Source organism: Cajanus cajan, chromosome 1 (assembly GCF_000230855.2).
Source record: "Cajanus cajan strain Asha chromosome 1, NIPB_CcT2T_4, whole genome shotgun sequence".
NCBI classification, from domain to species: Eukaryota; Viridiplantae; Streptophyta; class Magnoliopsida; order Fabales; family Fabaceae; genus Cajanus; species Cajanus cajan.
This window is the reverse complement of record NC_138517.1, coordinates 76,070,163-76,090,254: the sequence shown is the minus strand read 5'-3', so window position 1 is coordinate 76,090,254 and position 20,092 is coordinate 76,070,163. Positions and strand designations below refer to the sequence as shown.

General features: G+C 30.5%; 1 protein-coding gene across 1 annotated transcript; it reads left to right on the top strand.

The window, feature by feature from the left end:
* The first annotated feature begins 9,876 nt into the window (after window positions 1-9,876).
* LOC109812897 (nuclear transcription factor Y subunit B-5) lies at window positions 9,877-13,292 on the top strand. The gene is made up of 2 exons (XM_020376959.3): window positions 9,877-10,648; window positions 11,106-13,292. Exons 1-2 carry the CDS (start codon window positions 10,353-10,355, stop codon window positions 11,194-11,196), a joined length of 387 nt encoding a protein of 128 aa, XP_020232548.2. The 5' UTR covers window positions 9,877-10,352; the 3' UTR covers window positions 11,197-13,292.
* Window positions 13,293-20,092: the final 6,800 nt, after the last annotated feature.

Here is a 20,092-nt window from a genome sequence, read left to right as displayed (position 1 = left end):
GGTGAAGAATTTCACCTTCTCTCAAAGCAGTCTGTTACTGAACACTCTAGGAAGTACAAGTACCTCCATATAGGATGTGTCCAGGTAGCTGTTAAACCCCTCGTCAGAGAAGGGCTTAACGCTTCAATCCTCATGTGTCTTAGAGATATTAGGCACAATGATTTCCATGATTCCCTTATAGGAACCGTAGAAACAAGTTTAGGACATGGTCCTGTTTACTTCAATTGTTTTCCAAACAAAACTGTGAGTCTCTTAGACAGAAACGTCTTAGATTCATTATTTTTAAATATCAGATTGCATGGGTTAAACATGAAAGAAGGTTCTATCCCTGCAGCACTCCTGTTTAGGATCCAATACAAGGTTATGAACACTTGCAACTCAAGGGTTCTCCTTAAAACAACCGATCGGGAAACCACTTTGTTTGTCACTGACATGGCAAAGGCCAACGTGGCTGTTCCCAAACTTATAAAATGGGATGAGGTTGAATTACCCACATCCTGGCAAATCGATAGAGCAACCCCAACTTTGCCCAGACAAACCCCTGAATTCCAAGAGATTAGGCAATCTGAGGCTGGTAAGGTAGAGATCATTTTTGATCGGAGAAATTCTTTTTCCACTAGATCTGAAGCTACTAGATCTGAGTACAATAGTGCTAGAAGATATTTTTCGGTAGCATCCCAATCTCTTAGGAATCCTAGAATCATCATTCCTGAAACCAACCTTCAGGGTTTAGACAATTCTTCGTCTATCCCTAGATCAATCTATAGTAGGGCCGAAGAAGAAACCACAACTGAAATCCATTCCCCTACTCAATCTGAAATGCAATATGGTCATCTATGAATAGTTACACCATAGATAAACCATCCCTTCATAAGGAATTTTACTCTGATGTTTGGACAACTCAGAGGAAGTGGTTCCTTAGTAATTTTAAGGGTGACCGTAGGTCAGATATCATAGATTTATTCTATACCTTCCTCAATAATGTCCAAACCCATGTTTGTTTCTTCGATTGGTTAAATGTCTACCTTCGAAGGAATAATATCCATCCACCTTGGGTTATTACCATCACAGAAGACCATTCTGTCAATACACTTACTGTTTGGCACCGTAAGGACGGTAATTTGGTCAAATCTGACCTTCCGCCTAACAGTAGTTATTTTATCCCAAACTTAGAGGACAAATACCTAGCTTCGCCCTTTAAGTATAAATCTGATGAAACCATAGGTGCTCAGGATATTAAAGCCCTTATGGAACAAAACAACTACACCAACAAGTACCTCCAAGTCCTAGGAGAAAAACTTGTAAGAACACCTTCATCCTCTGGGACTAAGGATAATGATTCGGTTATCAAACCTTTGTTCAAACCTTTTAGTCTTACTAGTCAGACTAAAAACAAATTTAGAGCCATCCATCTTAACTGGACTAAGTCTTTAGAAGAATCTAAAGAAGCCAAAAATAGCTCTATTATTATCCCTGATACCCCTAGTTCGTCTCAGGTCGGATCTGTCAGGACAGGACCCGTCACTAGGAGTACCTCCCAAAAAGACCAATCCCTTAGGATTAACAAGCTAGGAACCTCTTCTATAGGTTCTGATTCTGAAGTTACTGAACCCAGTAATAAATCTATTCTCCAGGTTAATCCTGTAATCACCAAGGCTGTAAACTGGAAGCAGCCATCCAAACTTTACTATAATCGGGCCACTGCCCCTGATCTCCTTCTTGAGGAAAAGAATGATCAAAGTTTTCGATCGTTCAGTGCCACAAACATCTATGAATGGAATATAGATGGTTTAACCGAGTATAATATCCTTAGTACTCTCCAACATATGACAATGGTTTCTACAGCATATCAAACTGCTCTTGATAGTACTGATGATGCTATTGTTGAAATCCTGACGTCTGGTTTTACTGGACAACTCAAAGGATGGTGGGATAACTATGTTTCTGAAGAAGAAAAACATGAAATTCTCACTACCGTCAAAACTGATGCCGAAGGTAACATCATTACCACAGTTAAAGGTGAATCTATCCCCGATGCTGTAAATACCCTTATCATGGCCATTATCAAACATTTTATCGGAGATCCCAGTATTTCGAAGGACCGATCTGGTGAACTCCTGTCCAATCTTAAGTGTAGAACCTTAGGAGACTTTAGGTGGTATAAGGATACCTTCCTCACAAGAGTCTACACCCGGGATGATAGTAATCAACCATTCTGGAAAGAAAAATTCTTAGCTGGTCTCCCAAAATCTTTAGGAGATAAAGTTAGGGAGAAGATCATATCCCAGTTTAATGGTGACATCCCTTACGGCCAGTTAAGTTATGGTAACCTCATAGCTTACGTCCAAAAGGTAGCCCTCAAAATCTGCCAAGATGACAAAATCCAGAAATAATTAGCCAAAGAGAAGGCCCAGAACCGCAAAGATTTGGGAAATTTTTGCCAGCAATTTGGTCTCCCTTGTTCTAAGGATTCTGGTAAACCCACCAAACACAGAAAATCATCTAGGCTCCAGTTGAGTAATTCTCACAAGCCTGGTAAAAGAACCCCTAGATTTAAGTCTAGACAAATCACTAACACAACCAGTAGGCCTCCTGCGGTTAAACCCACCCCTCGGGGCTTCAATCCTACCACAAACCCTAGGGAAACTAGGACTTGCTTCAAATGTGGCCGTAAAGGTCACTTAGCAAAATTCTGCAGAATCTCCTCTAAAGTTAGAGAACTTAATCTTGACTCTACCATCCAGGATCAGCTTAACAACCTGCTAATCAACTCCTCTGATAGTAGCAATGAAGATGTTGATACACCAATGTCCTCCTCCGAGGATATTCAAGCTGATGATGACCTTTCCTCCTCTAGTGATGAAAACTCTGACTCTCCTCTCATCAATGTTATCCACAATGATGAGCAAAATCTTCTTCTTGATGCCTTAAAGTCTATTCAAGATCCTCATGAAAGAAATGAATATCTTGAAAAGCTCAAGACAATCCTCCATAAACCTAACAAGTCACAGCTTGATAATAGGTTTGTTAACAATAAGTTTGATCTTACTCAAACCCTCAAACGCCTTGAAGAATCTGCAGCTAAGCCTGTTACAATTCATGACCTGCAGGTTGAAATCAGTTCTCTTAAATCTGAGGTTCGTGACCTCAAAAAGAAGCAACAGCTACATGAGACTTTCATATCTCAAATAACTGAAGCTTTTTCCGATAACATGGTTCGGCATGACCATGACAATCCCAGTGATGATCATGAATCTGACCATGTCTCCACTGATGATGATGATACCCTCTTCAACGCTCTGATCAATCATTGTAGCATTCAAAAATTCTATATTGATGTTACTATCTCAGTCGAAGATTTTGTCTTAAAAACTATCGCTTTGTTTGACACCGGAGCTGATTCTAACTGTATTCTGGAAGGACTCATTCCAACCAAATACTTCCACAAAACCTCCGAGAAGCTTAGGACTGCTAGTGGTTCACGACTAGAAATCCAGTATAAGCTCCCATCCGCAATCATTCAAAATGATAATCTCCAGGTTGAAACTCCATTTCTCCTGGTAAAAAATCTTAAGAATGATGTTATCCTTGGAACACCATTCATCAAATCCATTTTCCCTATTAAGATATCTGATGAAGGTATATCTACCCAATATCTAGGAAAAACAATCATGTTCAAATTTCTGAATAAACCCCTCTTTCGTAACATCAATCAGATTGATAGAAAGCTTAATCAAATCAATTTCCTTAAGGAGGAAGTCTCTTTCAAACATATCGAAAGTCAGCTTTCTCAATCCCATATCAAACAAAAGATTATGAGTCTTCATGATCGATTTCAATGTCATGTTTGCTCCGATCTTCCTAATGCTTTTTGGGATAGAAGGAAACATATGGTCAGCCTTCCTTATGAAAAGGATTTTACTGATAGGCAAATCCCAACCAAAGCTAGGCCAATCCAGATGAGTCATGAACTTGTCATCCACTGTCAAAAGGAGATCAACGATCTTATTTCCAAAGGTTTAATCCGGAAGAGCAAGAGTCCCTGGTCTTGTGCAGCCTTTTATGTTAATAAGGCTTCTGAAATCGAGCGTGGTGCTCCTAGGTTGGTCATCAACTATAAACCACTTAATCAAGCCCTTCAATGGATTAGATATCCAATTCCCAACAAGAAAGATCTTCTTTCCCGATTACATTCGGCAAAGATCTTTTCTAAATTCGACATGAAATCTGGATTTTGGCAAATCCAAATCAATCCTAGTGATCGCTACAAGACAGCCTTCACTGTCCCGTTTGGACAATACGAATGGAACGTGATGCCCTTTGGTCTTAAGAATGCTCCTTCGGAGTTCCAAAATATCATGAATTACATTTTCAATCCATACTCAAATTTCTGCATTATCTATATTGATGATGTTCTTATCTTCTCCACATCTATTGATCAACACTTCAAACATCTTGAAATATTTTTCAAGGTAATTAAACGAAATGGCCTTGCTGTTTCTAAAACCAAAATCTGTCTTTTTCAGACAAAGATCAAGTTTCTTGGTCATGAAATCTTTCAGGGAACTATCCGGCCAATATGTAGAGTCATAGAGTTTGCTGATAAGTTTCCCAATCAGATTCTTGAGAAGACACAACTTCAAAGATTTCTTGGTTGTTTAAACTATGTTTCTGATTTCTTTCCTCAACTCAGTAACATAATTAAACCTCTTCATGAAAGGCTCAAGAAATCTCCCCCTCCGTGGACTACTGTCCATACCAATGTGGTCAGACAGATCAAACAGCAGGTTAAAGTTTTACCCTGTCTATACCTACCCAACCCCAATCTCCCAAAGATTGTCGAAACTGATGCCTCTGATATTGGTTATGAAGGTGTTCTCAAACAAGCCATACATGATTCTGAAAATTGCATTGCTTTCACATCAAAACATTGGAACAAGGCCCAACAAAATTATTCTACCGTTAAAAAAGAAGTTTTGGCCATTGTACTATGTATTTCAAAATTTCAATCTGATTTGTTGAATCAAAAATTTTTAGTCCGTGTTGATTGTAAATCAGCCAAAGATATTTTGCAAAAAGATGTTAAAAATTTAGCATCAAAACAAATCTTTGCCCGCTGGCAAGCAATTTTAAGTGTTTTTTATTTTGACATTGAATATATCAAAGGCACCTCAAACACTTTACCTGACTATCTTACCCGTGAATTTCTACAGGGAAAAACAGAATGCAATGATCGCCCAGCAAAATCAGTATCCTCAATTGAGGATGACAAATCAATCAAGGTTTCCTTAGAAACCTTAGACAAAGGGTCATTAACCCAAGCTGGGTCATCTCAGCAAAACAAACCAATCGCTGGGTCATCTATTCAGCAAACCAAAGTAGGGTCATCTACCCATCAAACCAAGCCATCGGACTATGCCATGGCACTTCCAACCCTTCTAGCCCTTCAGGATTGTGGGTTATCCGACCTCCCTTCCAAATCATGGAAACAAATTTTTTCAGAAGAACCTAATGACCTCTTCTGGGATCAAAACCTGAAATCAATTATTTCAGAAATTTCCAAATCAAAGGTAACCTTACATCCAAAAGAATTGGTCGAGCAGCCTCAACCAATTACCCAAAAACAACCTCCCAAAGCTTGGAAACAGATTCTTGCAGAAGAACCTGACCCATATCTGAAATCAATTATTTCAAAAATTTCCAAATCAGAAGAATTGGTTGAGCAGCCTCAGCCAGTTGCCCAAAAACAACCATCTTCCTATTTACCAAAAGAATGAAGGTTTTATCCTACAATCCAAATGGAACCCGAATTTTGGGACCCAAACCCAAACAAGATTTGCGAAAAAATCTTTCCACCAGGTTTTCTTTTCAAACTCCATAGTCTTATCAAGACAATGAGATTTTACGAATTCATACTGGTGGATTCTAAATCTGTTTCAATTAAACACAATTTTGACAAAAATGATAACCAGCTTATCACGCACTCAACAATTCAAATCCTCAAAATTTTGACTTTCAAAGATTTTGACAATAAACCCAATCAAGTCAGAAAATTTTCTCAGCCATTTGACCCAATTGGGTACAATTACTGGGATTATCTTAATGCCTGGACAAATGTTTTTTGGTTTCAAAACAAACACCACAGGCACTCCTGGCTTATTTATTTTAAACAAAATATTCGGTATTTCTTTCCACAATGGTTCGCCGAGTGGTGGGAGTATTTTGGACCTATCCTGAGTATCCTTCCCCCAGACATCAAAGAAGGATATAATCAGTTCAAATCAAGGTTTGAAGAGGGGACCAGCCAGTTCCATACATCTCTTCATTTCTTCTCAAAGTTCTCTTTAGCTTGGATTTTTGCCTGGCAACACCAGTTCAAGAAGACCTCCAAGCTCCTTCCAATCTTAGGCAAGCAAGCCTCTGTCAAATGGTGGGATCAGTTTGATGCATCCCGAGCCAATACACAGGGAGTAGCGCTTTGGTTCCAAAAGAATCCAAAGAACCTCAAGGCCGCTGATCCAGAAACTTGCCAGTTTCTTAATCGAAAGGCTAAGATCGCAGCAACCCTTGCAGCATCCACAAACGATGAAGCTTTAGCGACAAATCTTCATCAAATTCTTGAGCTCCTACAGACAGACTCAGAATCCAGTTCGTCGAAAGGAAAAGCCAAGAAGAAAGTCTCTTCTCCATCCTCTTCATCCGGGTCGTATTTCCAGAATGAAGATGATTGCTTCGGAATCAACCTTGATGAAGCATCTGAAGAAGACTGAGTTCCTCCAATCGCTGTTAAAGCACTATTCCAGCTCTGAATATTGACGACATCCTGATGTCATCCTGACGAAGTAAGTCAACAACCCAGAGTCAACAATTACTGCTCATTTTGCGGAAGTGTACTGTTCACTGTAGCGGAAGCGGAAGTGTACTGTTCACTGTAGCGGAAAACTCATTTTACTGTTGTAATAGTAATCACTGTTGTAATAGTATCTTTAAGTTTTCTATAAATTTGTATCCTGCCCAGAAGAGAGGGGCACCGGTAAGCGTGAAGAGAGTCTAGAGTGAGAACCTCCCCCTTCTCTCTTGCCTTTGTATCTTCTTGTTCAATCAATACAACAATTTTGTATTACTTTCTCTTCGCTTATTTTTTGCATCATAAAATTTTTGCGAAAACCTGGGATTTGTAAGCCTGACTAGTCAAGTGTGCCCTTGATACCCAGTTTTGTGCGGACTACCGCCGTGTAAATCTGGTTTATTGTTGCATGCTCATCTGCACTTTCCTTCTTTCCCCTTTTTCCCCCTAGATCCGTCTCGGGACATCTGGTATATATATATATATATATTGCACTTTTTCTCATTTTATTTTAAAATATAAATATTTAGTATTTCTTTCTATTTTTAAAAATACAAAATTTCAGTTTATATTAATTTAATATTGATTATTTTATAAATTTTTATGTTGTTTGATGATTTATCACTCCTTAAATAATATAACATTTAGTGATGTGACATATAAAAATAAAAATATAAAATTAAAAATTAAAAAATGACTCAAAATATTTTTTATTTATATCTATTTTTATGAGTAATTAATATAATTTTATCAATAAAAAATTATTTACATATTTTTTATTTTTATTTTTAAATATCATGTTATTAAATGTTATATCACTCAAGTATTGAATGTTAAAACTTACTTCATGTTCTCTACTATAAACGAAAAATAAAAAACACAAATTTTTATTCTTAAATATAAATAAATTTTTATCTCATTTAATAATATTTTTCTGTTTGTTTCGGTTGCACTACTTCTTTGATTACACTACTTCTATATTGGGTCTCTTTTGGGTAGCTTAGCGAAAGAATTTTGCTTAGTGAATTTAATTGATTTTAAGAAAATATTTTTTCCATGTTTATTAATCTGTTTAATGTATAAATTCTCTTTTTAACTGGACCAAATGTGGTTGTGATGTCTGCCACTTTTGTTTTCGAGGGACAAATTATAATGAGTTAGTAGGTGCAAAACTCCCAACAAACAACCTAGGACCTCATCGATCACATGTACAGCTCCCACGCGATCATTGACACTTAATGCTAAATTACTTTGCTGTCGTATGGAATGACGTTAACTTCATCAAAAACACGCATGCATCTAATCTCTGGCTATTGCTCCGGTGCCCTCTTATTTGAAGGGGTTTTGGTGCCCCTCAGTACAAAAGTTGGGTTTTTAGGGGCAATAAGGTAAACTGATCAATTTATCAATTTACCTTATTGTCCCTAAAAACTCAACTTTTGTACTGAGGGGCACCAAAACCCCCTCAAATAAGAGGGCACCGGAGCATTCCCTAATCTCTATACTCTATCCCAGAAATATTTTTTTCAACTTCCTCGGTTCCTCCACTTTTGCTTTATTTATTTATTTTCCATTTCAATCTTTCCTTTTCGGTTGAGTTAGATTTAATCCTCCTTGTAGACAAAGTGCAATAATATAACCCTCACACTAAAAACTCCTAATCATTTATTAAACCACGTTAGTATAATCTCATTGGTGATTCACTTTGGTGGGATTGTTCGTTTATAATATTTTTTATATTTGATACCAACCCTCATCTAATGACTTGTATATTGGCCCTTTCGAAGGGCTAATTCTTAATTCTTATTTATTTTCACTATCTCCAACAGTCCCAAAAGGCATTCTGAGCATCCATGAGTAACAGTACTTGCAAGCCAATGAAATGAAAGATTCTTGGGTTGGACTTGGTTTAAAATTTGCAAAGCAAAAGGACTGTGCAGTGTACTCAATTGGAATGGGAGCAGCAGCATCAAACCCCACTAACGGAATCACCGGCTTCGCATCGCTAAATATTATTTAATATGTGGCTTTATAGATGATGATTAATCATGTATTATAACTTTTTTATATTTAAATATGTTTTACTCCGTTTAAAGTGGGCAAGTTTTAATTTTATAATTTTTGAAAAAATTATTTTCTCTGTTTCTAAAATTTGGAACTACTTTTCTTAGAAAGTTAAGTGACCATTCAAGTATTATCAAGAATTGTTAGTGATAATATGTTAGTTAGTATATGTCTTTTTTATTTTTATTTTTTGTATTTTAAAAATAAATATTATTTATTTATCTTAAAATTATCATTAATTAAGAACTAAAAATAATGATTTTAAATTTTAAATAATGAAAGTAAAATCAAATATTTTACAGGAAAATAAAATCAAAAGTTCATCATTGTCCAAAGATCATAAGTAATATTTATAAATTTTAAAAAGATGAAAAATAAATTATTTTTTTTATAAAAATTAAAATTTACTTATTTATTTTATGAAGAATAATTAAAAATATATTTAATTTTTTAATAAAATATTAGCTTTTAAAATTATGAAAATGGATTAATTTATTGGAAACAATTATACATAATGCCTTTTATAGTATGAACATATAAATTGTTCGATATTAATATCTCATAATCATTAAAATAATAATAATAATTATTATTATTATTATTATTATTATTATTTTATTTATTATTTTTATTATTATTATTATAAGTGTCTTTGTTTTCCAACAGAAATCGGGAATATAAAACATAGAAGATGAAAGCTACAAGCACTTTCTTCATATTTTTTTATATGGATTCCATTAAAAAAACAATTTTGATAGTTATTATCTTAAAATTTAACCCCTTTTATTTTCCTATATAAAAGCATCCATTTTCATTTTCACATGTAACATTAAACAATTGAGAAGACAGTACAAGTCACACAACTTCAACTTTCATGTCACAACGAATTTTTTCCTTCTTTTATTTATTTATTTATTTATAATTATGTTATTAACATAAAGTATAAAATAATTTTCTCGATGTCTAATTTTTATTATAAAATTTGATCAATCAATTTTAATAGAACTTTTTATTCAAATAATATTTTTTTCTCAGACCCGAGACTTTACTTAATTAAGAACATCACTTAGAGCTTATTTGGATATATATTTAGAAGAGTTTTCAAAAAAAATTATATAGAAAAACTTTTAAAACAAGGTCAGAGGTTCGAATCCTGCCTTGTATATGCAGCCGCGTTAAATCTTGGGGCCAGTTATCCCACCCTTTGAGGTACCTCCAACGTAGCGAGGAGATTAGTCACTGTTGTCAGCGGTGGATAATCCAGGAACGAACCTAAAAAAAAAAACTTACATTAAAACAAGTTGTTATTCTATAGTTATATATCAATGTCACAACTTGTTTGCCCAACACATGTATATATGTATATTTATCTATATATACTGCGGGATTCGATTTGGTCCTCGATTATAGTCAAAACAGTTTCTAATAGGTATAGAAAAAAATGGATGATAGCATTGGAGGTAGTTCCTCTAACGACAATGGCATCAAGGAACAAGACCGGTTGCTGCCAATAGCCAATGTTGGTCGGCTAATGAAGCAGATTCTGCCTCAGAACGCTAAAATCTCGAAGGAAGCGAAGGAGACGATGCAAGAATGTGTGTCGGAGTTCATAAGCTTCGTGACCAGCGAAGCTTCGGACAAGTGCAGGAAGGAGAGGAGAAAGACTGTGAATGGTGATGACATTTGCTGGGCCTTGGCAACATTAGGCTTTGATGACTATGTGGAACCAATGAGAAGGTACTTGCATAGATATAGAGAGGTAGAGATCCATCATCAAGAAAGAGGGAATAGCCCTCAAGAGAAGGATGAACTACATAAATTACGCGATAGGTCGTGACCAAATCATGAGTTCAGTAGAATAAACTTCTTCAAAAGCACTTTAAAGAAATAGGAAGAGAAATTAGAATAAATTTTCTTATTAGTTTAAACTAGTTCATACATAAGACGAAATTAATTTTTTAAATTATGGAAAAGTTTATTTTATTTTTTCTTCTTAATTTTCTGCCCTAAAAGTGTTTATGGAGAAGTTTGATGTGTTTATGGAGAAGTTTATTCAACTGTGAAGTAGTAATTAATTGAGGTCTAATTAAGGTTTCCTTGAGAATTATGTAATAGTTTTATTGTCTTAATTGGATTTAATTTAGCCTAGAACAAGATTACTTGTTTTGCTTTTCTTTTTATGTGCATTCTGCAGGTCTTTGCATGAGCTTTTGGCTAATCTATTTTGGGAATCAATAAATCTTGGGCATGGTTTGTTCAGAAATCTGTTCTTGAAACTCTCATAAAATCAAATAACAAGTTAAAACTTTCCCTACTCTCTTCATCTCTTAATTTATGGTAACTAATTTATGATAAATTCTTCTAGCATGCATGTAAGAGTGTCCTTGATTCAAGAATACTCATCTTTCAAAGCCAGAAAACTGGGGGTTTAGTAAAATCATCAGTTTGATCTGAGTTTCATACTTGGAACTTGCTAAACTTTATTTTTTGTTGATGACGAGTTCCCAACTAATTTCCATGAATTTTCCAACATTTGTGTACTATATAACCTGTAAGATCTGTGTTTAAGTTTGATTTGATCTTTGTTTAGATTCTGGTTAATTATTTTTGTACTAATCTTGTTTGAAGTCAGCATTGCCGTCGCCAAACACACTATAACACAAAGTGACTTTTCTAGGGTTTCTTCATAGTGAATATATAAACATGTATCAATTAATTAATTAGTATATTCACTGGGCCGGTGTTTAAGTTAGGGTTTAAGAGTTGGGACCACAAATTCTACCACAACTATTATTATATTTAATTAGGTCGTGTGTTAACATATAACTGAAAACCACCTTCTGTCTTCTCCCACTCCTCAAAAACAAAATGAAGAAAGAACAAAACAGTGGAGTAGTTTACTTTATGTTGTTCAGTTATACCGTACCATGTCATATTCTTAGGAAAAATGTTTTTATTTTTTTGTATAGCCTATTTTTGGAGTGAATGAATAGAAAGAATAGGAAGATGGGGGACGAGAAACTAACAAATATAATACATGATGAGATAGAAAATGAAGAAATACATATAACAAAAAGGTTAAAATGCGATAAAAGAAAAAATAAATAAAGCTACGTTAATAAATCCTATTTCTAAACATGGAGGAGGTTTGTAGCTAGTAATCCCTCAATCCTCACAGAAAAAAAAAAAAAAAAAAAAAAAGGTGTTTCGTACTTCTTGTTTTCTTCTTTCTATTCAAATGCTGCATTGAAGCTACAGTCACAGGAAATGAAGGACGAAAATCCAGAAGCATCAACCAACCAAAATGATTTGTATGTTGAAAAGTCGCAACCTATATATGAAGAGCACATAAAATATTATTTTTTTTTGAAATAAGGACTAGGGCTATCTAATTAAATCGTGAAAGCGTCACTTAGTCTTCCCTACATGGATACAAAACAAGGAGCAAGGTGCTTTTTGCCATGGCCAACGACTACTCACCAAGTGTCTAACACGCAATTGGTTGCCTTAGAAAGCATGCAACATATAATTAGCACCTTGCTGGTTGGACTAACGTGTAACAATGTGCCTAGCTAAAAACTAGTAATTAATAATTAATAAGTACTAAATGAGATATTGCATTCCAATAAAGACCACAAAGTCAAACTCTCCACGCCCATAAGTAGCTTTTTGCGAGTCATACAGTGCATTTTAATTAATCAAAAGCTAGAAAAAGTGGAAGTACACTACATTTTGTTCTCTAGTGGTTAGGGTAAATCGAGAAATACGTACAATATTTATTTATATATATATCACTATAAGAAATGTTACAAAAAAAAAAGTGTTACTATATATACAATATATATAAGTATATATTTATTTAATAAATAATTATATATAATTTTAATATTGATTTTGAATGAGATTTATCAACATATTTTGTGTGTCACTATAATATATATTCACAATTTTTAAAAACATATTAACATATATTATATTTATTGTATAAATAGAAGTACTTTTTGTGTTACTATAAAGTGTGTGTCACTATGTGACAATTTTCTTATAGTGTATCTTTGAAAAATATTACTTGGACTTACTTGTTTTCCTCTTGCATTGGGATTTTTTTTTTTTTTTTATCTTTTCTTTGTGATATATATATATATACATATATAAGGAGAGATCTACTTATTTTAAGAGTAAGTCTTAATAAACTTATTTTACTGAATAATTCATGTTTTATATCAAAGTTTAACAACATAACTATTAAAAGAAAATTTTAATAAACTTATAAAAAAATTATTTTACCAGAAAAAATTCTTTAAAAGTACTTTTGAGAATTATTTTACCAGAAAAAAATTCCTTAATTTTAATAAAGAAACTTATAAAAGCACTTCTAATTTATATCCAAATATATCTTTTACTTATCATTCCGTATCACATTTGTTCCTGTTATGACCCGGGGCTACCACATACATACACATATCAGGTCTAAGTCCTCGCAGTTTTATTTTTGGATATCATCCAAAAGGCCTCTTAACCAATGGAGACCATATATTGTATGTATATAAACTCATGTTGCATCCCAACAATCTTTCCCTCAAATAAAAGACCATGGTTTTACTCCTTTTTTTTAGCGAAAGCTATCAGTTCATGAGTATATCTGATGGTGGTCCATAGAGCTCATTCATGCTCTAAGTACTTGCACCGCCATTCCATCGTGAACGGGACACGTACGCCTCCTAACTCTCCATGTTATCAGGATGACACTCCTTCATATATGAACTCATTCTTAGGAAGACTTTCGATATAAGAGATCCTATACCCAGATCCACCTACCAACTCCATCATACTCGTTAGCTGGTCACCTGATCAACCATTGGCTCTAATACCACTTGTTATGATTCAGGGGCTACCACATACATATACATGTATCCACATTGGTAAGATATTGTCCACTTTGAGTCTAAGTCCTCACAGTTTTGCTTTTAGATATCACCTAAAAAGACCTTTTAACCAATGAAGACAATTGTGTGAATATAAACTTATGATCATCTAGTTTGAATGATGTGAAACTTTGCTTACATCCCAACAGTTACAAATAAGGTCTAAGCACGTTTATCAATTATCATCCACGTATTACACATACTCATTATAAAATGAAGGTTGTAACTCATTTATAATAATTCAATAATAGGTGATGCATCGATAGGTCCAACAATAATTATATAAATAAATTTTGATACCATATTAAAATATAAATTTGTATTTAAATTAATCTTATAAAACTAATTTGTTAACTATGTAGAGATGTGACTAAGGCAAGGCCAACAAGGTTAGACCCCTCCAAAGTTCTAACTTTTTATGTTTTTTCTAAAAAAATATATTTAATTTAAATTATTAAGTTACATCTATAATTAAATTATTATTAAGATTATACAATTATTAAAAAAAATTGTATATATATATAATATAAATAGATATTATTGTAGATTATAATTTGAAATCATGAATACAAAAAAAAATATTTTGGTAACAATGATATGGATAAAATAAAACATTTTCTTTTAATTCTTCTAGAAAATGATTCTTTTAGATTTGGTTATATTGTATAAATATGAAATTTATTTATTTATTTTCTTTTACTTGCAACTTATTTGAAAAATAATCAAGATAAAAATTCATTTTTACATTTTTTATTTGAATTTTGATAAATGAAATTATTCAAATAGAATGAATTAAAAAAATATTATACTAACTTAATATTAGTGACCATGGCTTTTTTCAAAATTTGAAAATAATGAAAAAAAATATATTTACAAAACAAATAAATGTCCCATTAGAAATAAGTAACTATATTAAAAAAATAATTATTTTTGAATACGTGCAAGTTTTATAAAATATTGTAAATTATACTTGAAATTATTTTTAAAAATACTTTTTGAGATTTAATTTAATATTAATTATGTTGCAAAATATTCTAAACACAATATGTGATGAAGATTATTCCGATATATATACACTACTTTATATAAAATCTTCATATATATATATATATATTATTTTTTATTTGAATGGATGAAACAAAATATTAAATAATTTTTAAATTTTTAAAAAATTTGCAAACTTGATTATATATTAAAAATTTGTAATTCAATGATTAGACCATTGAAATTGATGTAAAATATGAATTATTGAGTTAAATATGTTTATAAAAACTTACTCTTTGAATAAATAGATCTCTATATATATATATATATATATATATATATATGAGGAATGATCAAATGACAGAATAATTCTTAGAAAAGTTATTATACTCAATAACTCATAGTGTGTATTAATTTTCAATAATTCAACCATTAAATTAAAAGTTCTTAATATATATACATCGAGACTACAAACTTTTAAAAATTTTGAAAATCACATGATACTTCATTATTTAGATTTAAATTAACATATAATAAAATGTTTTTTATGATTATTCGTTACTTTGAATTAATAAAATAGAATATCAAATAATTTTCAAAGCTTTTAAAAATTTGTAGATTTGATCTAAGCATTAATAACTTTTAATTTAACAATTATATCATTAAAGTTCAACATACTCATTAGTTATTGAGGGAAATAACTTATTAAGAGTTATTCTTGAAGTTATTTGATCTCTCTTCTTTCTCTCTTTATATATAGAGAGGAATTCACTTACTCTAAAAATAAATTTACTTAAACTTACTTTACTCAATAATTTATGTTCAACATCAAGTTTCAACAATCCAATCGTTAAATTAAAAATTCCAAATGTAAATACCAAGTTTGTAAATTTTCAAAAAATTTAAAAATTATTTGATATTTTGTTATAAAAAATCAAATCATTATATAAAATATTTTTATAATTATCTATAAAATTAAATTAATCACAAAACATATAATGTTATGCGTAATATTAAACTTTATATTATTTTTCTTCTTTTTTTTTTTTCAAAATATGCAAAGTCTCGTGTAAAGAGAGATAAACATTTTACATGTAGAAATTATACTTTAAATAAATACTTTTTAAAAATAAAATTATCATGAATATAAACTATTATTTATTTTATTTTGTTTTTAAGTATAAAAATAAAAAAAAAAATAGTCAGTAAAATGTAATTACTTCTTTAAAATGAATAATGATGTCATTGATAGAAGTTTAGATAATATGCATAAGATTTTGCGTTATAATTTTGTTGTTGCTATTGAATACATACACACATACAACAAAAGAGAATGTATCAAATAAGAGTACTTTTTTAATTTTTATCATGAGAAATGATAATTATTATAAATTATTAGATATTATTTTGTGTTCTAATTTTACTGTTGCTATTGAATACATACACACATACAAAAATAGAGAGTATATCAAATGATAATACTTTTTAATTCTTATCATGAGAAATGATAATTATTAGATATTATTTGAACGATCAAGTTTTAAATAAAAAATGCACGGGATATTTTTAATTCTCGTGTGACCACTAATTTTTAATGGTCATGTGACTTTTAATGATCAAAATTTAAAGTTAATTCTAAAAATATAATTAGTTTCATTTGATAAGAGTTCTTTATTTTTTGGGGTCAAAACTATATGTATATTTATCTGGAAGTAATCATATTTGAGTTCAGTAAGACTTTTATGAGTAACAAAACTATATCATTGTGAATATTTAACACAATTACATATCCAAGATACAATCTCAAAATCACTGATTAAATTAAAACAAACTCCTTATTAATTGATTTATATGTTTGTCGATATAAAATAAATCTTTATAAATTTGAAGCGAACAATTTGATATTATTTTTCCATTTACAATAACAACAAATAAAATTCAATGTTTTAAACATGCTAAAATTTATCTTTCTAGACAAATTTTCTGATGTGGTATGTTTCAACTTCAATGGTTATTTCATGTAGTAGTTTGACAAATCTCATCTGTGATATTAAAGGAAAATCTTTTTTTACACAATTTCAAATGTTGTTTGTAAAGAAAATTTCTACAATTTAATCGAAGTAAATTCATTGCTAAACATCTTCGTTAGTTATTATTGTTTTATAGTTAAGTACATCTCATGTTTCACTTATGCTTCTTAGGGATTTGAAACAAACTACCTTTTATAGAATCAATATTTACATTTTATGCGAAAGAAAACTAAATAAATTAACATCTTATTTTTTTCTATTATTATAATTCATGGTTTTAATAAATGTGTTGGAAGTATATTTTAAATAATCTAAATTAGTTAAAAGAATTCATAGTAATTGTTTTTGAAAAAAAAAATATCATTGTCATAGATAAATTAGAAATTCAAAAAATTAATAGTAAGTCAAAATATTTTTTTAAATAATAGTGTATAACATAAATTTAATAACTATTATATGCATGTATGATATGAGATTTATTTAATTGAAATTAAATTAGACAATTAGATAAGTGCAATATAAATTACGTGATTAGGTGAAGTTAAATTAAATTAATTAAGTGATTGGGTTAATAGGAAGCTAGTTGGGTTGAATGAGATTCTTTTTTCTTTTCTTTTTCTGAAGTCCAATAACTGCACAGCCCAATTGATATATAAATATTTAATATACCATTTGTTTTCTTCTCTGTTTCATATTTTTCCTTACCTGTGTTGGGCCACATAACCTCCCCTGAGGCCTGCACGTTGCCCAGCTTCTCTTCTCTGTTGATTCTCGATCACTTTTTTTTTTTTTATTCACAAGATTCGAAACCGAGAACTTGCTTAAATGATCCAATTCCTGTATAACTTGGAACAATGATTTGTTGATTTAAATTTTATTTATTTGTGTGATAGGCTCTTTAAGTTTGTATTAATTGAAATTGATGTTCATATAAGTAATTTGTTTCTTTTTTTATTTGTAAGAAAGCAGAAATCAAATGAAATGAAAGTTATAGTGTGTTTGGATGGAGAATTTAAATGAAATAATTTATTTATTTGAAAATTTTTAAATTTTTTGAAGTAAAATACCTTGTTTGGATGATGAATTTATAAGGAATTTGAAATTTAAGCATTTATGAAATTTTTTAAAATAGTAAAATTTTAAATTCTCCCAAAAGAGTAAGAATTTGAAATTTCTTATATTTTTTCTTCTTATTTTACTTATATATTTTTATCTTATCTCTTATCTCTTCATGTTTTTAATTATTGAATATTTAAAAATATATTTAAAATTATTAAATATTATCTAATATTAAATTTTAAAATTATTAAATATTTTAAAATTAGCTAATATTTATTTTTATAAAATTTAATTTAAAAATCTCAACATAAAATATATTTTTAAAATTAATTTTATCATGGTGGAATCAAATTATCATATCTAACCTAACAATTTAAAATTTGAAAAATTTGAATTGACTTTTCCAAACAAAATATTTTAAAAATGATAGAAATTGAAATCAAAGTATTTCAAATACTAAGAATTTAAAATTCCTCATCTAAACACACCTTTATGTTGTGTTTGGATAAGTCATTTCTAAAATTCAAGGAATTTCAATTACTAAGTATTTGAATTACTCTCAATTGAATTTCTTTCCTTTTTCAAATATTTTGTTTGGATAGAGCATTTTTCAATATCTTGTATTTCAATTATCTTGTTTGGATAGAGTATTTCAATTTCTACTTAGCAAAATTTCATTTTTAAATATTTATTAAAAAATTAAAGTTTTAATAATAAATTTTATTAAAATATATTTAATAATTGAAATTAATTTTAATATTAGAAAATTTTAATTAATTCAAAAATAGTACTAGACGTTATATTTGATCAATTTTTTCTTTATAAATTTAAAAAATATTTTAAATTCACAATATATTTAAAAGCTTCAAAATACCATTAACATCCGTAAAACAATTAATGCACGTTAATTCTTGATATGAAATGATTCCATTTTAAACTAAGAAAAAAATAATAAGAATCTTAAACTTTGAGTATAGGTGGTTCAAAACCACAATATCCCATACGAATTTAAACTAAACAATAATAAAATTCCAAATGTACTTTATATTCATATTAAAAAAACAAAAATAAAAGATAGTTTGTTGAAGATATCAAGGTTACAACTTCATGACCAAAGATTTTCACCTCCTCATAGAAGCAAAGCCTACAAAAAAACCAAGATACAATCTTGTTACCATGCTATATCAAGATCACAACTTCAAAACAACCAAGATGAAGAGAGGGAAAAAGGAAGGTAGAATCCAAGAAAAACAGGACTAAACGTTCATCTTCATTCTTCAAATATTGAAAATCATTTTGTCTTTGTAACCAGAGGAAAAGAGGTGTTGTGACTCCTATCAAGGACCAAGGAACATGTTGTAAAATATTTTTGTGCAATAAAAAGATAAAAAGAAAATAGAGAAAATGAATAATATGACTAAAAGAGATAAATAATAATTATCTACGAATAAGAACCTGCAAGCAACATATGACAATAAAAAATTTAAGGACAAGAATTAAAAACAAAACCTTTTACAAATAGAAAACTTATATATAAATAAGATGTCTTCTTTTATTCAAAAATATACTGTAGAAGCAAGTTCATCCAAATTGAAAATAAAACCAAGAAGCCAATACTAAGTAAGATTGAATTGATCAAATATCCATAAAAACTTCCAAATCGCTAAATCCTAGTACATAACTTCTTCAATTGGCTTTTCAGAGTCATGATGTCAAGCCAAAAAGAAATTGAACTGTGCATTCAAGCTTTTCACATGAAATACATGCTTCACAAAGGTTCATTTGGACTCTGAGAGGCCCCTTACGACTACAAAATGTGTCTTCCATCAACAACTTGGCTTCTTATTTATATTTCAACATGTATCTTCATTTGAACTCTAAATCAGCACTCAAAACTCTTGAAAAGTAACCACCAAGAATATTTCTTCAATTTTTTCTTGTTGATTGGTATCTGAGATTTATCTTTCAGCTTCAAAAGAGCAATGTAGGTAGTAACACTACACCAGCATAGCAGAGTTATTTATTGACAATGAACAATCTCATATGTACACTCTTTGCATATTCTTATAAAAGATATTACCTAACTTTTCAAAAAAACTGTTTGCATTCTGCAATTTTAAGTAATAAAGTATTTTAGGGAAGGAATAAAGGGATTTTGAGTAAAAAATTTAAGAAAAAAAGAT

Bases quoted from the DNA above. Each gene is read 5' to 3' on its own strand.
- LOC109812897 (XM_020376959.3), top strand. From the start codon at position 10,353: ATGGATGATAGCATTGGAGGTAGTTCCTCTAACGACAATGGCATCAAG. The intron at 10,649-11,105 runs GTACTTGCATAG...TGCATTCTGCAG, and splicing joins TATGTGGAACCAATGAGAAG to GTCTTTGCATGAGCTTTTGG.